Below are 17,796 nucleotides of genomic sequence, written 5' to 3'. Positions count from 1 at the left end.
ACTGCCTCAGTCCTAATTTTACATTATGGGTTCTACTTTTCTACATTTAGTCAGTCTTACTATTCTCTTTTGGACTTGACTCATTTTGAATCAATACAGAGCAGTGATATTTTAAAGCCAAAAAGGTCAAAACTCTCATCAGTTCAAATAGACAGTAAAAAGGCCTATAATTTTTATGACCAAAGAAAAGAAAAAAATTTAGCCACAATAAAGCCTTTCTTTCCCAATGTGTGTATGAAGATGTAGCATTGCTAAAAACCCTGCTTACCTTCATGAGACTCTCCGTTCCTTTTTTCTTGCATTGCAGCCTCAAAGTTAAGCTGGAGGATTTTGTTCAGAGTGTTTATCCACTCTTCCATTTCAAGTTCACTGTCTGCAGCTAAAAGGTAACTACTCTTGTCTTGCATCTTGAGCTCAAATGCAAAACGTCTGACTTTATTGTTCTATGAGAAAATAGAAGACTTGTGTCATATCTTTACATACTGTCTAACCACAATCAAAGAAGTTATAAGTATTTCAGATATTTTATAGAAAAATACACAGTTTGATACTTTAACAAGTGCCTTACAATTACACTTTTTCCTCTGTGACATTTGACATTCTGAATCTATTTGTACCACTGCAACAAGTGCAAGTAGGAAAGATAACAGCTGATTTTCCAGCTTCCCTTAATCATTCTGCTTGGAATCACTTTTAAAAAACAACAAAAAAAAATCTAATTTCCAAATATCAATTCTTTAAGTACCCAGATCACCTAGAAATGAAGCTAACCAAGATCTACTGAAAAAAAAGAAAAAAGCACAAAAGTCTATTAATATTTGAGTGACAACTGTTTGCACACTAGAATTTCATACCAGAGACAAAATCATAACCAACATCAGCGCTGAATGCCCTGATATTGCTAGTCTTATACATACACATGAAGTTGGGAATCAGTTCCTCCTTTGTTCCCCAACCATTATTGTCATCCTTTATGCCCAGTTTAAATCAATCCTTCAAATGCTACCTAGCCTGACTCATGTTTCTGGGAATGAGTTCACAAATCTCAAATGAAAATTCTGTATTATCACCAACTTAATTTTAAAAATTGCTAATTCATTAGATAAACATTGCAATAAACAATATGACAGAATTAATGGTTGGGGGATTTTTGTCTAAGTTAAATTAAATGCCAAGTTATATTTTAGTTTCACTATAATTCAGATTTTTCAATTAACAGACTAAGTACTGGTTGGCATAACAGTCAGCTTTCTATCAAAGATGTGTTTCTGTTAAGAAAGATATAAACTGTTGTAGGAACTCAGATCTACAGACAGTCTTACCAGCTGAAATCAGTGCTGAAATAAATAAATCCTAAAAACAGTAAACTCTAATTTTCACAGTATAAAATCTTGACAGAGGTGGTACAAATCACACATCTCACTTTTCACAAAACACTGAATTAGAGCAACTATACCTATACATATGGCTGTATGTTTGACTAGATACACTGCATGTTTTATGTGCTCCACATCTCTGATCAGCAAAGTCTCAATATACTTTAGTATTAAAACAAGAACCCCAGGAAAACAAAACAAAACAAAACCCAAAAATCCCAAATAGTATTCCAGGATTTCCTGCCTCTTCATTTAAGTTGGGGAAAAAAATCCACCCAAAACAAAAATCCCAAACAAAAAAAAGTCCTCTGTTGCACAAATTCAGAATTCTGTTTATACAAGTACTGACAAGGGAGCATATTTTGCTCTACCTTCAATGTCTGTTAGTAGAGTAAATATTTTTCTCTCAGGCATCCACTGTCTTTGAAAAAATAATTAGGCACATGCACTAAATGAACTCAAAAACAAAAGAAATCTTACAGAAATACAATAGTAACTAATCTCCCCTCAATGAAAAGACTTACTCTGAAACATTCCCTGGCAGGCTTTGTTTGCTGCTCCTTCAGCTATCAGCAGGTGACTCAGAGGGGAGTTGGAGGCGGGGCTTGCTCGTTAGCAGGAGAGTGAGAAGGCTTTAAAGGGAGGTAAGGGAGCTGCTTGGCTCATTCCCTGGCAGGCTTTGTTTGCTGCTCCTTCAGCTATCAGCAGGTGACTCAGAGGGGAGTTGGAGGCGGGGCTTGCTCGTTAGCAGGAGAGTGAGAAGGCTTTAAAAACATCTCTAGGGAGCGGGGCGAACAGGAGCGGGCAAACAGGGGCGTGGCACGGCAGTGAGGGCGTGGCACGGCAGTTCGCAGGGCAGTTCGCACAGGCAGGGCGAACAGGCAGGGCAGAAGCCTAGGTATTTCTGCAGCTTTTTTTTTTTTTTCTCCTCTGTTCATTTGTTTCTTTGTCTCTTTCTACCTTTCCCCACAGCTTAAGGCAGTCATGCCTCCCAAAAAAATGAAAGCTGTTGCTCCTGTTACCAGTAGAGGGGTGTCAATACAGACAGAACCCTCTAAAAAGGATGCAGCCACTCAGGCCTCCGGCTGCATAGACTGTTTGAGCCTGGACCTACTACCAGAGGACAGTATGAGAAGCACCTGCATACGATGTGAGCAGGTGAACGATTTGCTGGGTCTGGTGGCAGAGCTAAAGGAAGAGGTTGATAGGCTCAGAAACATAAGGGAGAGTGAAAGGGAAATTGACTGGTGGAGTCACACCCTTTCCACTCCTAAGGAAGCCCAGCAGGAGGTGGTGAAGCTCAGCCCCTCCTGCCATCAGGCAGACAGAACAAACCATAGGGTTGGGGATGAATGGAAACAGGTGCCTGGTTGTAGAGGCAAAAACACCCCCTCTCGACCCCTTTCACCTGCCAGGGTGCCCTTAAAAAACAGGTATATGGCCCTGGACTCGGACAGTCTGTTGGAGGACAGTCAGGAGGAGGATCTATCTACAAGATCTTCTGGTTACCCCCAGCCTATCGGACGGGTTACAACTACAGGTAAGAGAAAAAAGAGAATGGTTGTTGTAATCGGTGACTCCCTTCTGAGGGGAACTGAGGGCCCTCTATGTCGGCCAGACCCGTCCCACAGGGAAGTTTGCTGCCTTCCTGGGGCCAGGGTGAGGGATATTACCAAAAGACTTCCTAAACTTATCCAACCCTCAGACTATTACCCGCTGTTGGTTGTCCAGGTTGGAAGTGATGACATTAATAAAAGGAGTACCAGAGTAATTAAAAAAGATTTCAAGGCACTGACCCAATCTCTTCATGGGACAGGAGCACAGGTCGTAATTGCCTCAGTTCCTGTGCTAGCTGGGATGAATGAGGAGAGGTTTAGGAAAGCCCAGCTTATCAATAGGTGGCTTAGGGGATGGTGCTATCGTCAAAATTTTGGGTTTTTTGATCATGGCGCAAACTCTGTGTTGCCCAGTCTCGTCAAAGCAGATGGGCTTCATTTATCTAGGAAGGGCAAAAGAACTGTAGCCCATAAGTTGGCAGGGTTAGTTAGGAGGGCTTTAAACTAGGTTTGAAGGGGGAAGGGACGGCAACTGGGCTCTCCAGAGATAGGCCTAAGGGCATAGAGCCTGAGTTGAGAATGATATCAATGGCCCAGCTGAAGTGCATGTACACCAATGCACGCAGTATGGGAAACAAACAAGAGGAGATGGAAGCCATAGTGCAGCAGGAAAACTATGACATAGTTGCTGTCACAGAAACGTGGTGGGATGAATCACATGACTGGAGTGCTGCTATGGGGGGCTACAAGCTCTTCAGAAAAGACAGGCAGGGAAGGAGAGGTGGAGGGGTGGCTTTATATGTTAGAGAGTCTCTTGACTCTGTTGAAGTTGAGGTCAGCAGTGACAAGGTTGAGTGCCTGTGGGCCAGAATCAGGGGCAAGGCCAACAAGGCTGACACCCTTGTGTGGGAGTCTGTTACAGACCGCCCAACCAGGATGATGAAGGAGATGAATTATTCTACAAGCAGCTGGCAGATGTCTCAAAATCTCCAGCCCTTGTTCTTGTGGGTGACTTTAACCTGCCAGATATCTGCTGGGAGCTTCATACTGCAGAGAAGAGGCAGTCAAGGAGGTTCCTGGAGTGTATAGAGGACAATTTCCTTCATCAACTGGTAAATGAGCCTACCAGGGGGAAGGCCCTGCTAGACCTACTATTTACAAACAGAGAGGGGCTGGTAGATGATGCAATGGTTGGAGGCCGCTTGGGGCATAGTGACCATGAAATAATAGAATTTTCAGTCCTCAGGGATGTAAGGAGAGTCACCATTAAAACCTCTACCTTGGACTTTCGGAGAGCAGATTTTGGCCTATTCAAAGAACTGATTCAGAGTATACCCTGGGAAACAAAGGTAAGGGGGTCCAGGAGGGATGGACATGTTTTAAGAAGGAAATTTTGAGTGCACAGCAACAGGCTGTCCCAGTGTGCCGAAAGGCCAGCCGGAGGGGAAGACGGCCGGCTTGGTTAAATAGGGAGATTCTGCAAGAAATCAGGGATAAAAAGAAAGTTTATAGACTATGGAAAAAAGGGCTGGCTACTTACGAAGAATTTACAGATAGAGCTAGGTCATGCAGGAAAAAAACTTAGGGAAAGAAAAGTGGAATTTGAAGTAAATTTGGCTATTTCAGTTAGGGATAACAAAAAGTCCTTTTATAAATACATTAATAACAAAAGGAGGGGCAAGGAAAACCTCCATTCTCTGTTGGACTTGGAGGGAAATATAGTTAAGGAAGATGAGGAGAAGGCTGAGGTACTTAACACCTACTTTGCCTCAGTTTTTACCAGCAAGACAGATGGCCCTCAAGACAACTGGCCTCTGGAGCTGGTGGACAGGGAGAGGGAGCTGAATAGCCCTCCTGTATTCCAGGAGGAAATAGTGACAGACTTACTGAGCCAGCTGGATCCTAACAAGTCTATGGGACCAGATGGGATCCATCCCAGGGTGATGAAGGAGCTGGCAGAAGAGCTTGCCAAACCGCTCTCCATCATCTTCCAACAGTCCTGGCTCTCTGGGGAGGTCCCAGATGATTGGAGGTTGGCGAATGTCACCCCAATCCACAAAAAGGGCTGCAAGCAGGACCCTGGCAACTCCAGGCCTGTCAGCCTGACCTCCCTGCCTGGCAGGGTTATGGAGCAGTTCATCCTGAGTGCAATCACACAGCACCTTCAGGGTGGACAAGGGATTAGACCCAGCCAGCATGGGTTTAGGAGGGGCAGGTCCTGTCTGACCAACCTGATCTCTTTCTACGATCAGGCGACCCACCTGGTGGATGAGGGGAAGGCTGTGGATGTGGTCTATCTAGACTTCAGCAAGGCCTTTGATACTGTCTCCCATAATATACTCCTGAAAAAGCTGGTAGCCCATGGCCTGGACAAGTGTACCCTCTCCTGGATTAAGAGCTGGCTGGAGGGTCAGGCCCAGAGAGTGCTGGTGAACGGAGCTGCATCCAGCTGGCGGCCAGTCACCAGTGGTGTTCCCCAGGGGTCTGTATTGGGTCCAGTCCTGTTTAACATCTTTATTGATGATTTAGATGAGGAGATTGAGTCCATCATCAGCAAATTTGCTGATGACACCAAGTTGGGAGGGAGTGTCGACCTGCTGGAAGGCAGGAGGGCTCTGCAGAGGGATCTGGGTAGACTTGAGAGATGGGCTGATTCCAATGGGATGAAGTTCAACAATACCAAGTGCCGGGTCCTGCACTTTGGCCACAACAACCCCCTGCAGCGCTACAGGCTGGGCACAGAGTGGCTGGAGAGCAGCCAGGCAGAAAGGGACCTTGGAGTACTAATTGACAGGAAGCTCAACATGAGTCAACAGTGTGCCCAGGTGGCCAAGAAGGCCAATGGGATCCTGGCCTGTATCAAAAATAGCATGGCCAGCAGGACCAGGGAAGTGATCCTTCCCCTGTACTCTGCATTGGTGAGGCCACACCTTGAGTACTGTGTTCAGTTCTGGGTCCCTCAGTTCAGAAAGGATATTGAGGTGCTGGAGCGGGTCCAGAGAAGAGCAACAAGGCTGGTGAAGGGACTGGAGCACAAGCCCTATGGGGAGAGGCTGAGGGAGCTGGGGTTGTTTAGCCTGGAAAAGAGGAGGCTCAGAGGTGACCTCATCACTGTCTAGAACTACCTGAAGGGAAGTTCTAGCCAGGTGGGGGCTGGTCTCTTCTCCCAGGCACTCAGCAATAGAACAAGGGGGCACGGGCTTAAGCTCTGCCAGGGGAAATTTAAGTTGGATATCAGAAAAAAATTTTTTACAGAGAGAGTAATCAGGCATTGGAATGGGCTGCCCGGAGAGGTGGTGGATTCACCATCCCTAGAGATTTTTAAACACAGATTGGACGTGGCGCTGGGTGCCATGATCTAGTAAATGGACTAGAGTTGGACCAAGGGTTGGACTTGATGATCTTGGAGGTCTTTTCCAACCCAATCGATTCTATGATTCTATGATTCTAAGTAGTTTCATTCTCAGTACACAGGCTTGTAAGTATACCTACCTAAGAACAACCATTTCTGTGAATTACATGTCAAACTACTCCCAAGTACCATGGCTGGAGTCCCTACAATTTTTTTACTTTATTTTCTGTTAACTGGAAATGCCATTTCTACTATGTAGATACCACTTTTACCCCATAGGAGTTTATAGATGCTAATATAACACCAATAATAAGCAACAGTAAAATAATAAAATTAGATCAGCGAGAGAGGATACAGTATATAATATAAAATAATAAAATTACATGTCTGGAATAGGGCCATTTATGTATATTTGTTAGTTCAAAGTATCATTTACTTGCTTCTCACCAACAATTCAAGTGAAGATAATAGCTATTTTCAAATCCCTTTATTCTGGCTACTGAATGACTACTTGGTTTCTTAAAAGTGGGCATTAACTCATTTTGATTTTGCACCTGATACTTATTCATAATAGTCTTGAATTTTCACATGCAGTTTTGAAGACCAGATGCCAAGGGAACACTGATGGTACTGAAAAATACATTATAACATTCAAGACAAAAGTCAGCTACAAATTTTAAAGCATCCGAAGCACAGCTTTACTTAAAGACTATTGTATTTGCCCTACTTGCAGTGGAACAAAGGAGTAGTAATAATTTTTTTTTTAACAAGCAAGCTTCTGGCAGTCTAAGGAAATTTCAGGTTACTTGAACAGAACACAAAATATGAACACTATGAAAATATGACTGAAAAAAAGGAGATTTTCACGTTTTAAACCCCAAAACCATAAAATCATAGAATGGTTAGAGGTCAGAAGGGGCCTCTGGTGGTCATTACATCCAACCTCCCTCCTGATAGATGGCCAACTAGAGCCAGTTGGCATGGGACTATGTCCAGGGAGCTTCTGAAGTTCTTCAAAGAGGGAGACTCCATAACCTCTCTGGGCAACCTGTGCCAGTGCTCAGTCACCCTCAGAGTGAAAAAGTATTTTGTGATGTTCAGAGGGAATTTTTCATGTTTCAGTTTGTGCTTATCACCTCTGGTCCTGTCCCTGGGCACCACTGAGCAGAGCCTGGCTCTGTCCTCCTTGCACCCTCCCTGCAGGTATTCATAGATATTGGTGAGACTATAAATGAGTTTAGGAACCACTTTTTTTGTTTTTTGGGTTGTTTTAAAAACACAAATCAAATTCAAACACAAATCAGCTCCAAAACTGGAGCTGGACAGATTCCTATCTCTAAGGCAAAACAATTTGTATAAAATTGTATATAGAACTTGCAATATGATTAAATTTACTAAAGCTATAAAATTTCATGGCAAATTGCCCATTAAATATGTATCAAAAAACATTACTACAGTACTTGTGGGAAAAAAATCCTCTGTACAGCTGGTGAATCTCTTCGTTGAGATCTTCAAACAGCTTTATACTAAAAAAATATTATTTAAGAAATCCAATTTTATTAAATTTTACCTACTTCTATACAAATTTTTAAAATGTACTAAAACCCGAGGGATTTTCCAGGTATGCTGTGCCTAACAGATCAGTTACAGGCTGTACTATAAACACATAACAGAGTCACAAGAAAAAGAAAAATAATCTTTTCTTTGGCACTTGTTACTGACAAACATTTGACCAAAGCCCTTAACTTTTTAAAATAAAGAAAAGCACTGAAAAGTAACATTATAAAGGTCAAATGAAAGCATCTGGAAGGGTGACTGAATTTAATACAATTCCCACACCAAGAATCCCACACAAGAAGCTATGAAAAACATTTTACAGCTCATGTAAGCACAGAATCTAACTGAAATGAACTTCAATTTCATGCTGTCATTACTTCACCTTTATTGAAGTCTGGGGTTCTTTGTGCATTTGCCTTAAAATTTGGTTTGATTACTATTTGATATTTCTTTCTTTAATTCTTTCTTTACAGAAAGAATCTAATTCTTTACAGAAAGAATTATAAAATTCAGTCTCTTGCCTCTTGAAATCTTGTTTACTGCTTTTGCAAGATGCAGTGTGTATATTTGTTCCTCTGCATAACAAGTACTTATCTACATATAACAACATTTACCTGTATTTTGAAAGAAATTTCATTTGCTATGAAATGCAGAACTAACTGGAGAACAGGCAGAATAATTATAATTACCTGAACCACTCCCATGCATGAATCCAGAAATATTGATCCTTTAGGTTCTTTTGATATTTTTTCATCTTTGTAGAAATTGAGATTATAGGATCCATCGCCAAGTTGGATTAAATGGAAAAATCTTCTTTTAAAGGACTAGCGGGAAGAAAGGACAAAAGAAAAGCAGTTACAACACCTGTATTAATCATCTTCATATTACAATATCCATAAGTGCTATTTAGACAGTATATAATAGAAAAAGAGCTTTTATTTACAAATAACCTGATCAGTATTCTCAGAAGATAAACCAAAAATAATTAATTTTTAAAAATTAACTTTCAGCAACAGGATTGTACCTTACATTTGACAGTATTTTTGACCTATTGAAAGATATTTAAAACAGAGTCTACAACATCATAAATAATATTTATTGTGACAACCATGAAAACAATTGAAGTTTCTTTCTAAATAAAGAGGCAAATAAAACCCCTATAAAATGTGGCAATACAAAAAAACAACTCTCCTCATATTACACAGTCCCTTTTCTATTAACATCACACCAGAGTACAATTCACAAAGTAACTTCTCCCACATACTGGATTTTTCATGTATTTTTTTCTGATTTATGCATAATAAAAAGATAGCAAGATTTCAGATATATAAATTACATACAAGCTTCCCTCTTTCATTCCACACAATTTTTTTTAGAACTAACTCATATACAAAATGACTTCTCAAAGGCACAGGGACATTTAATATTGTTATTCAGTTTTTTACCATGGAAGAGACATTCTTACACTTACTCTCATTGTCACACTGATTGCACTATTCATGTTGCCTTTGTGCAGCCATCCCTGTTTTGTTATTCCACCCTTCTGAGACCCAAGTGATGCTGCATCCTGGAGATGAAGAAAGGAAGATGGGGGACAAAAAAAAAAGTAAAGCTCTGCATCAGTCCATGTAATATTTATCAAAAATTTCAGAAGTCACTTTAGAAGCTGGAATAACTACATTCATAATATAATGTACCATGAGCCCTGCTGAAATTCTGTAGCTTTCTAATTATTGTATTTAAAGATCTGGGATGAGATGGACCACACGTAACTTTTAATATGTAATCTGGTCTCTTATACAGGCTTTCTCTACAGCCAGCAGGATGATCCAGATTACAGACAGCTAAATGCTAGTCCAGATAAATCCCACTGAAACAGAGGAATCAGGAAGCACTCAAAACTTAAAACATTTACTTAGTAACCTTTTCTATATATTCTCATCTTGGAGCACATGAATTTTTAACAATTTCTATTGCCAAAACCAACAATGTAAAGACATGCTTTCCAAAACTTCAACCGAGATTTCTCAAACAATTTTGTTTTATATCCAGTACTTCAAAGACATCACTTAACTTAAAAATTTACAGAAAACTAAGTCTTGCATTCTTGAATTGGATCTGCCCTTTTACAGATCAGAATCAAAGCTTTGTAAAGAGAACAAGAGCAAACTTGGCAGCAATGGCAAGTTCACAAACAGCAGATGCAAGGCATGCATCACACATCATCCCCCACTGCCTGTGTACCACATCCATCTGCCAGCTGATGGAACTGAGGAACTGCAGAGAAACACTTAGGATGTCAGGAACTACCAAAGCTCAGCACTCTGCCAGCAAAGCAGATCAAGAACCCAGATTTAAACCTGTCAGAGAATAAATATTAAATCACCAGTTCCAAGTAATCTTTTAGAGCACTCCCAAGCTGACTTTACAATGGTTTCCAGTTGATGTAACTAATTTTTAAACAAAACCATGAATGAATTACATGTAGGAAGATTTTCAACCATCCAGAAGACAAATACTCTTGGCAATTTATTATCCAAACATAATAATATGAAATAATTTCTGAAACTATATCAGGGAACATTCTGTAAAAAGTTACTAGGTAATTCACTTACGGCTTATTTAGTCTGTCTACCTTGCATATTCATATGCATATGCATGTGTGAACTTCAAGAAACATGAGAACAGAAGGCAAAAGATGCATCAATCTGTTCCTTCAGAATTGACAGTCAGCTTGGTACTACAGAAGTTAGGCCCAGTAAGGATGGCATGGTCACCAATTATCAGAGCTTCTGATATAATGCTCCAAAAAGCACAGACCAGAAATATTCAGTATATTTTCATTTGTCCCAGTGAGTCTCACTGTCCAAACAATACAGTCACATTGTTTTATATTTTCAAATCATTAGCCCCCACCCTTGTTCTATTACCTAGATAACAATTTTTCTTGTACAAGAATCAAGACACAGAGATAACTTAAAACACTGAGTTTCCAACCATACCTCTTCACCTCCCCTGGCGTCAATTATCACCAAGAAAATAGAGGTTTAAAAACACTTTTACAAGCCTAAGATAATGAGTAGATCATGAGTTATTGCCAAAATTTGGCACATAACAAACAACACTTTTCTGTAACTTGACAAACGAAATGTTAAGAGCACTTGACATGACAAAAATTCTTTTCATTACCTGTGTCAACAAAAATTAGGATTTAGCTCCATTAAGACTCTTTTCCCAGTTCCCAGTCTCTGAGGTACAGTTTCCCAACTCTGTTGAGCTGCATGCTGTTTTCTAACAATAAAACTGACCATCATTTGGGCCTCTCCAGTTACACCATTTCTTTCTGTCAGGCAGAATTCCTGCCTACAGAGCCAAAAAGCTACTGAATCTTTCCAGCTGACCATCTGTTAATACAAAGGAACTCGGAATCCAGTTGTTAACACACGACTCTTACACTGAAAACATACTTCCTGTTTCCAAGTGGTAATTTCCTCACTTTTATCATTACTGCTGCACACTGGGCCTCAGGTCTGTTAATTATCTTTCCCACAAAAGTTGCTCCAAAGTTTACTTCAACAGCAACTGTTTCAACAAAAACAGTCCAGTATCTTGACTGCATATTATATTTAAAAACTTCTTTTACAAACATCAACCTGATGGCTTCATAGTGAGAAATAGTTCTGGATGGGTAATTCTCTCCTTTTTATTGATGCATGATTCAAATAATCTTTATCTGATTTTCTCCAAATTTTAATCACTTGTAGCTTTTTGTTTTCTATCATTCTCTTAATAAGTCATCTTTCATCAAACACAAACAAAACTGAAACAAAAAGACCAAACAACTTTCAATCTAAGATTTGCATCTGTGCTCTTTGGCATAGAAAGATGTTAATGTTTGAAAGAAAAACCTCTTGCATTAATTCTTACTCAGTGAAAGAATTCATGGTCCCTCCGACCCTATTGTCCTATTAACTTCCCTTTTCGTCCTTGCATGTTTTTTTCTTGTGTTTATATTTCAGGTTCCTCAGAGAGCAGTAGACCTCTTCTCCAGCTGACTGTACTTCTGAAAGATACTCCATCCTTGCCCACTCAGGAAACTGGGCAGAAGGAAACAGCAAGTCCTCTCCACTTATACTTCCTAGTAAATACATTCCACCTGCTAATAGCCAAGTTAGAGTTTCTCAGTGTTTAACTAACTCTAGCCATAAGTATATTTCCTAGTAACAATTACAGCCAGTTATATATCAATTAAATTTTTAACGTTTAACTCACTGTTTCCTAAGACACTTCTGTTGTCAGAAATATTATCACAATAAATAATGCCAAGTCTTTTAAATTTCAGTATAATAGAAATTATAATTATTCCCATCCTACAAATAGGAAGCTTTCGATACGGATGCATGAAATTATTTGTCTAAATATCTCAGTGCAGATTAATAGCAGCGCTGGATAAATGGCATCCTGTGACTATCTGTTCAGGAATCTATTTATTCAGAATTCCCTAAACTACTTCTTCACACTTAATCCTTTTATTTCATGTGTAGCAGCCTTGAATACCAGGAATTTAGAAGCAAAATAATTGTCAAGAGGAAAACACCATAAAAAAGAAAAATAATTTTAATTCTTTTTTGAGATGTAAGAGTTCAAGTACTTGTAAGAAAAGAAAACAGTGGCATTTAAGCACTGAGTTTTGAAACAGGGTGCGGTAAAAAAAAAAAAATCACAAAAATAACAGAAGCAGTTGCTGAAAAAAAGTCTTTGGCATTTGAAATATACTTGGAAATTGCTTGAGGTTATACATCTCTGGTTTCCCTAAGCCAATGACAAAAGAGAAAATATCTTAAGAGTTTTAGTCCACCTTTTGGCTTTTGTTTCCATGATGGCTCTCCAGCTTTCACCCTATACTCAGATTTGTGACAAACTGATTTTAACTCGCACTGTATGCCATGCTGTCATGCACACTTAACTGTGTGTGCTGTCATGTTGGAACAGATTCACCCATGATTTTACTCGACTTCATGATTAAACTGCATGGAACATTTCTCTCTGTAAACCTGTCTACATTGAGACAGTGTAAGACAAGACAGATTTTATGAAAGCTGAAGGATTATACACGACCAATATTAAAACTTCAACTTTACTATCTGTCAAAACTTTTTCTATCACGTGACACTCTCAGGAGAACAAGGCGATCTGAAAGGAGATATGTAAAACAGCTAATTTGTTTCCCAGTCAAGTTGTTCAAGCTAATCCCTGTTGTCATTTACTGACATTAACACCTGAACAAACTCGCAAGCTCTACACACCCAACATTCTTTAAAGAAAACAACAGAAAGTAAGGAATTATGATTATCTCACCTCATCTTTATCTGCTTCTTCATCCACTTCATATACATGAACAGGGAGCTTCTCTGATTTTGTCCCTTTACTAAGAAAGAAAAATCTTCTGAAATACTAGGGCTTTTGTGATTAGTCACATATTTTAAGTATAATAATTTACTTATATATATATAAATATTAAGATGTTCTTTTCCTAACTGAAGAGAAAAAAGCACAAGTAAAAGCATGTAATTTTCATTAAGTACATTTCTTAGCCAACAATTTTTCTCATTTCTATATATGCTCACCAGTCTTTCTTTTGCTCTGCTTGTCAGTGTCCTAATTTGTAACCCAAGAGAAGAAATGGCTTTTCATTCAATGCACTCCTAATATCTTGGAGCAAGAATTCATACCTGCCACCATTGGCTCCTTGCATGGACAATGCATTTATTTAAATTCCTACTGACTATGGTGCTTTCTATTCAGGGCAAATGTAAACCAGGTACTGACTTGTACAAAACTTGTAAGTGTATCAGAACTTTTCACAGGAAAAGGTAACTAGTTCTTAACTGATAGACACAGGAGAGTAGTTAGGGAAGACAGACCTTCCAGAGTTGGGGCATTCAGAGTATTTAGCCATTCTCAAACACTTTTAAGTTAAGGTTCTAATCTCTATACTGTCCCTGGAAATTTTTGAAAAAATATGAAAACATTTCTCTAGCAGATGGTTTAGGAAGTCTGTAACAGATGCAGATTAAGTTTTAACTTTGAATCATTCTGTGAAAACCTGCTCTAACCATCTTGGTTAGGTTTTATTCCCTGAGCTATAAAGGGAGTTCCAAAGCTGCCTTTGAAGCTACGAAAACAGGATATTACCATTTTAATTTCATCTAAACAGTAGCCTGTTTTAGTTATCATACTTAAATTCACATTGTCCATGATACAATGTCTTGTTTTGACTTTCCTATTAATAAGGCAATGTTATTACAGTACCTTTCCAGAAAACGGTTTAACAAGATTTTACACCTTCAAGTTCATAAATATAAATTCCATCCTACAAAATCTTTATCATCTCTACTGACTATTAAACATTGATATAGCATATTGCAGTTTATATTAATGTATTAATATAATGTATATGTATAACATGTATAAATATAATTCTGTAATAGATAAGTTTATAATAACTACAGTTAAAGTTCTTTCACAAATTCAATTTATTATACCATTAGATAGATAACATACTTACTTTGGAAGCTGTCGAAACTCTCCTGAGTAATCTTCATATCTATAGTTAACAACGTGCCAGTCTGAATTGTAGGTTTTGATGCACTGTTTTAATGAAAACAAAATATCAGTACTAATTGGAAAAGGACTAAAGGCATTCACTAGACATGACACAAGAAAACCTCCTAAAATATGGCTGTTTATGAACTACTATGGTTATATGTCAACCTCTGAAAATTCTGTACATTTTCTTTTCTTTCTTTCTTTCTTTCTTTTTCTCTTTCTTTCTTTCTTTTTCTCTTTCTTTCTTTCTTTTTCTATTTTTCTTTCTTTTTCTCTTTCTTTCTTTCTTTTTCTCTTTTTCTTTCTTTTTCTCTTTCTTTCTTTCTTTTTCTCTTTCTTTCTTTCTTTTTCTCTTTTTCTTTCTTTTTCTCTTTCTTTCTTTCTTTTTCTCTTTTTCTTTCTTTTTCTCTTTCTTTCTTTCTTTTTCTCTTTCTTTCTTTCTTTTTCTCTTTTTCTTTCTTTTTCTCTTTCTTTCTTTCTTTTTCTCTTTTTCTTTCTTTCTCTCTTTCTTTCTTTCTTTTTCTCTTTCTTTTTCTTTCTCTCTTTCTTTCTTTCTTTTTCTCTTTCTTTTTCTTTCTTTTTCTCTTTCTTTCTTTCTTTTTCTCTTTCTTTTTCTTTCTTTTTCTCTTTCTTTCTTTCTTTTTCTCTTTCTTTTTCTTTCTTTTTCTCTTTCTTTCTTTCTTTTTCTCTTTCTTTTTCTTTCTTTTTCTCTTTCTTTCTTTCTTTTTCTCTTTTTCTTTCTTTCTCTCTTTCTTTCTTTCTTTTTCTCTTTCTTTTTCTTTCTTTTTCTCTTTCTTTCTTTCTTTTTCTCTTTCTTTCTTTTTCTCTTTTTCTTTCTTTCTCTCTTTCTTTCTTTCTTTTTCTCTTTCTTTTTCTTTCTTTTTCTCTTTCTTTCTTTCTTTTTCTCTTTTTCTTTCTTTCTCTCTTTCTTTCTTTCTTTTTCTCTTTCTTTCTTTCTTTTTCTCTTTCTTTCTTTCTTTTTCTCTTTTTCTTTCTTTCTCTCTTTCTTTCTTTTTCTCTTTCTTTCTTTCTTTTTCTCTTTCTTTCTTTCTTTTTCTCTTTTTCTTTCTTTTTCTCTTTCTTTCTTTCTTTTTCTCTTTTTCTTTCTTTCTCTCTTTCTTTCTGTCTTTTTCTCTTTCTTTCTTTCTTTTTCTCTTTCTTTCTCTTTCTCTTTCTTTTTCTCTTTCTTTCTCTCTTTCTTTCTTTTTCTCTCTCTTTCTCTCTTTCTTTTTCTCTTTCTTTTTCTCTTTCTTTTTCTCTTTCTTTTTCTCTTTCTTTCTCTCTTTCTTTCTTTCTTTCTTTTTCTCTTTCTTTTTCTCTTTCTTTTTCTCTTTCTTTCTTTTTCTCTTTCTTTTTCTCTTTCTTTCTTTCTTTCTTTCTTTCTTTTTCTCTTTCTTTTTCTCTTTCTTTCTCTTTCTCTTTCTTTTTCTCTTTCTTTCTTTCTTTCTTTTTCTCTTTCTTTTTCTCTTTCTTTCTCTTTCTCTTTCTTTTTCTCTTTCTTTCTCTCTTTCTTTCTTTTTCTCTCTCTTTCTCTCTTTCTTTTTCTCTTTCTTTTTCTCTTTCTTTTTCTCTTTCTTTTTCTCTTTCTTTCTCTCTTTCTTTCTTCTTTCTTTCTTTTTCTCTTTCTTTTTCTCTTTCTTTTTCTCTTTCTTTCTTTTTCTCTTTCTTTTTCTCTTTCTTTCTTTCTTTCTTTTTCTCTTTCTTTTTCTCTTTCTTTCTTTTTCTCTTTCTTTTTCTCTTCTTTCTTTCTTTCTTTTTCTCTTTCTTTTTCTCTTTCTTTCTTTTTCTCTTTCTTTTTCTCTTTCTTTCTTTCTTTTTCTCTTTCTTTTCTCTTTCTTTCTTTCTTTTTTCTCTTTCTTTTTCTCTTTCTTTTTCTCTTTCTTTCTTTTTCTCTTTCTTTTCTCTTTCTTTTTCTCTTTCTTTCTCTCTTTCTTTTTCTCTTTCTTTCTTTTTCTCTTTCTTTCTCTCTTTCTTTCTTTTCTCTTTCTTTCTTTCTTTTTCTCTTTCTTTTTCTCTTTCTTTCTCTCTTTCTTTCTTTTTCTCTTTCTTTCTTTCTTTTTCTCTTTCTTTTTCTCTTTCTTTCTCTCTTTCTTTCTCTCTTTCTTTCTTTTTCTCTTTCTTTCTCTCTTTCTTTCTTTTTCTCTTTCTTTCTCTTCTTTCTTTCTTTTTCTCTTTCTTTCTCTCTTTCTTTCTTTTCTCTTCTTTCTCTCTTTTCTTTTCTCTTTCTTTCTCTCTTTTCTCTTTTCTCTTTCTTTCTTTCTTTTCTCTTTCTTTCTCTCTTCTTTCTTTTTCTCTTCTTCTTTCTTCTTTTCTCTTTCTTTTTCTCTTTCTTTTTCTCTTTCTTCTTTCTTTTTCTCTTTCTTTTTCTCTTTCTTTCTCTCTTTCTTTTTCTCTTTCTTCTCTCTTTCTTTCTTTTCTCTTTCTTCTCTCTTTCTTTCTTTTCTCTTTCTTTCTTTCTCTCTTTTCTTTTTCTCTTTCTTTCTTTCTTTTTCTCTTTCTTTTTCTCTTCTTTCTTTCTTTTCTCTTTCTTTCTCTCTTTCTTTCTTTTCTCTTTCTTTCTTTCTTTTTCTCTTTCTTTTTCTCTTTCTTTCTTTCTTTTCTCTTTCTTTCTTTCTTTCTTTTTCTCTTTCTTTTTCTCTTTCTTTCTTTCTTTTTTCTCTTTCTTTTTCTCTTTATTTCTCTCTTTCTTTCTTTCTTTTTCTCTTTCTTCTTTCTCTCGTTCTTTTCTCTTTCTTTCTCTCTTTCTTTTTCTCTTTCTTTCTCTCTTTCTTTCTTTTTCTCTTTCTTTCTCTCTTTCTTTCTCTCTTTCTTTCTCTCTTTCTTTCTCTCTTTCTTTTTCTCTTTCTTTCTCTCTTTCTTTCTTTTTCTCTTTCTTTTTCTCTTTCTTTCTCTCTTTCTTTCTTTCTCTCTTTCTTTCTCTCTTTCTTTCTCTCTTTCTTTCTCTCTTTCTTTCTCTCTTCTCTTTCTTTCTTTCTTTCTCTCTTCTTTCTTTTCTCTTTCTTTTCTCTTTCTTTCTCTCTTCTTCTCTTCTTCTTCTTTTCTTTCTTTCTTTCTCTCTTTCTTTCTTTCTTTCTCTTCTTTCTTCTCTTTCTTTCTCTCTTCGTTCTTTTTCTCTTTCTTTCTCTTTCTTTTTCTCTTTCTTTTCTCTTTCTTTCTTTCTTTCTCTCTTTCTTTCTTTCTTTCTTTCTTTTTCTCTTTCTTTCTCTCTTTCTCTCTTTCTTTCTTTCTTCTCTTTCTTTCTCTCTTTCTCTCTTTCTCTTCTTTCTTTCTTTTTCCTCTTTCTTTCTCTCTTTCTCTCTTTCTTTCTTTCTTTCTTTCTCTCTCTCTTTCTTCTTTCTCTTCTTTC

General features: G+C 36.9%; 1 protein-coding gene across 3 annotated transcripts in view; it reads right to left on the bottom strand.

The window, feature by feature from the left end:
• The window catches only part of DOCK9 (dedicator of cytokinesis 9), a 71,033-nt gene extending 57,770 nt beyond the window's left edge, over positions 1-13,263 (bottom strand). For all 3 annotated transcript variants that reach the window (XM_071549014.1, XM_071549021.1, XM_071549031.1), the window contains exons 1-4: positions 13,200-13,263; positions 9,313-9,408; positions 8,531-8,665; positions 269-443 (exon numbers count right to left, since the gene is read on the bottom strand). In XM_071549014.1, coding sequence (XP_071405115.1) covers positions 269-443; positions 8,531-8,665; positions 9,313-9,342 — 340 coding nt within the window. In that variant the 5' untranslated portion in view covers positions 9,343-9,408; positions 13,200-13,263. The remainder of the gene's footprint in view (positions 1-268; positions 444-8,530; positions 8,666-9,312; positions 9,409-13,199) is intronic.
• Positions 13,264-17,796: the final 4,533 nt, after the last annotated feature.

This window comes from Pithys albifrons, chromosome 1 (assembly GCF_047495875.1).
Source record: "Pithys albifrons albifrons isolate INPA30051 chromosome 1, PitAlb_v1, whole genome shotgun sequence".
Taxonomy (NCBI): Eukaryota; Metazoa; Chordata; class Aves; order Passeriformes; family Thamnophilidae; genus Pithys; species Pithys albifrons.
Note: the sequence above shows the minus strand (reverse complement) of the source record. Positions and strands in the feature narration are given on the sequence as shown.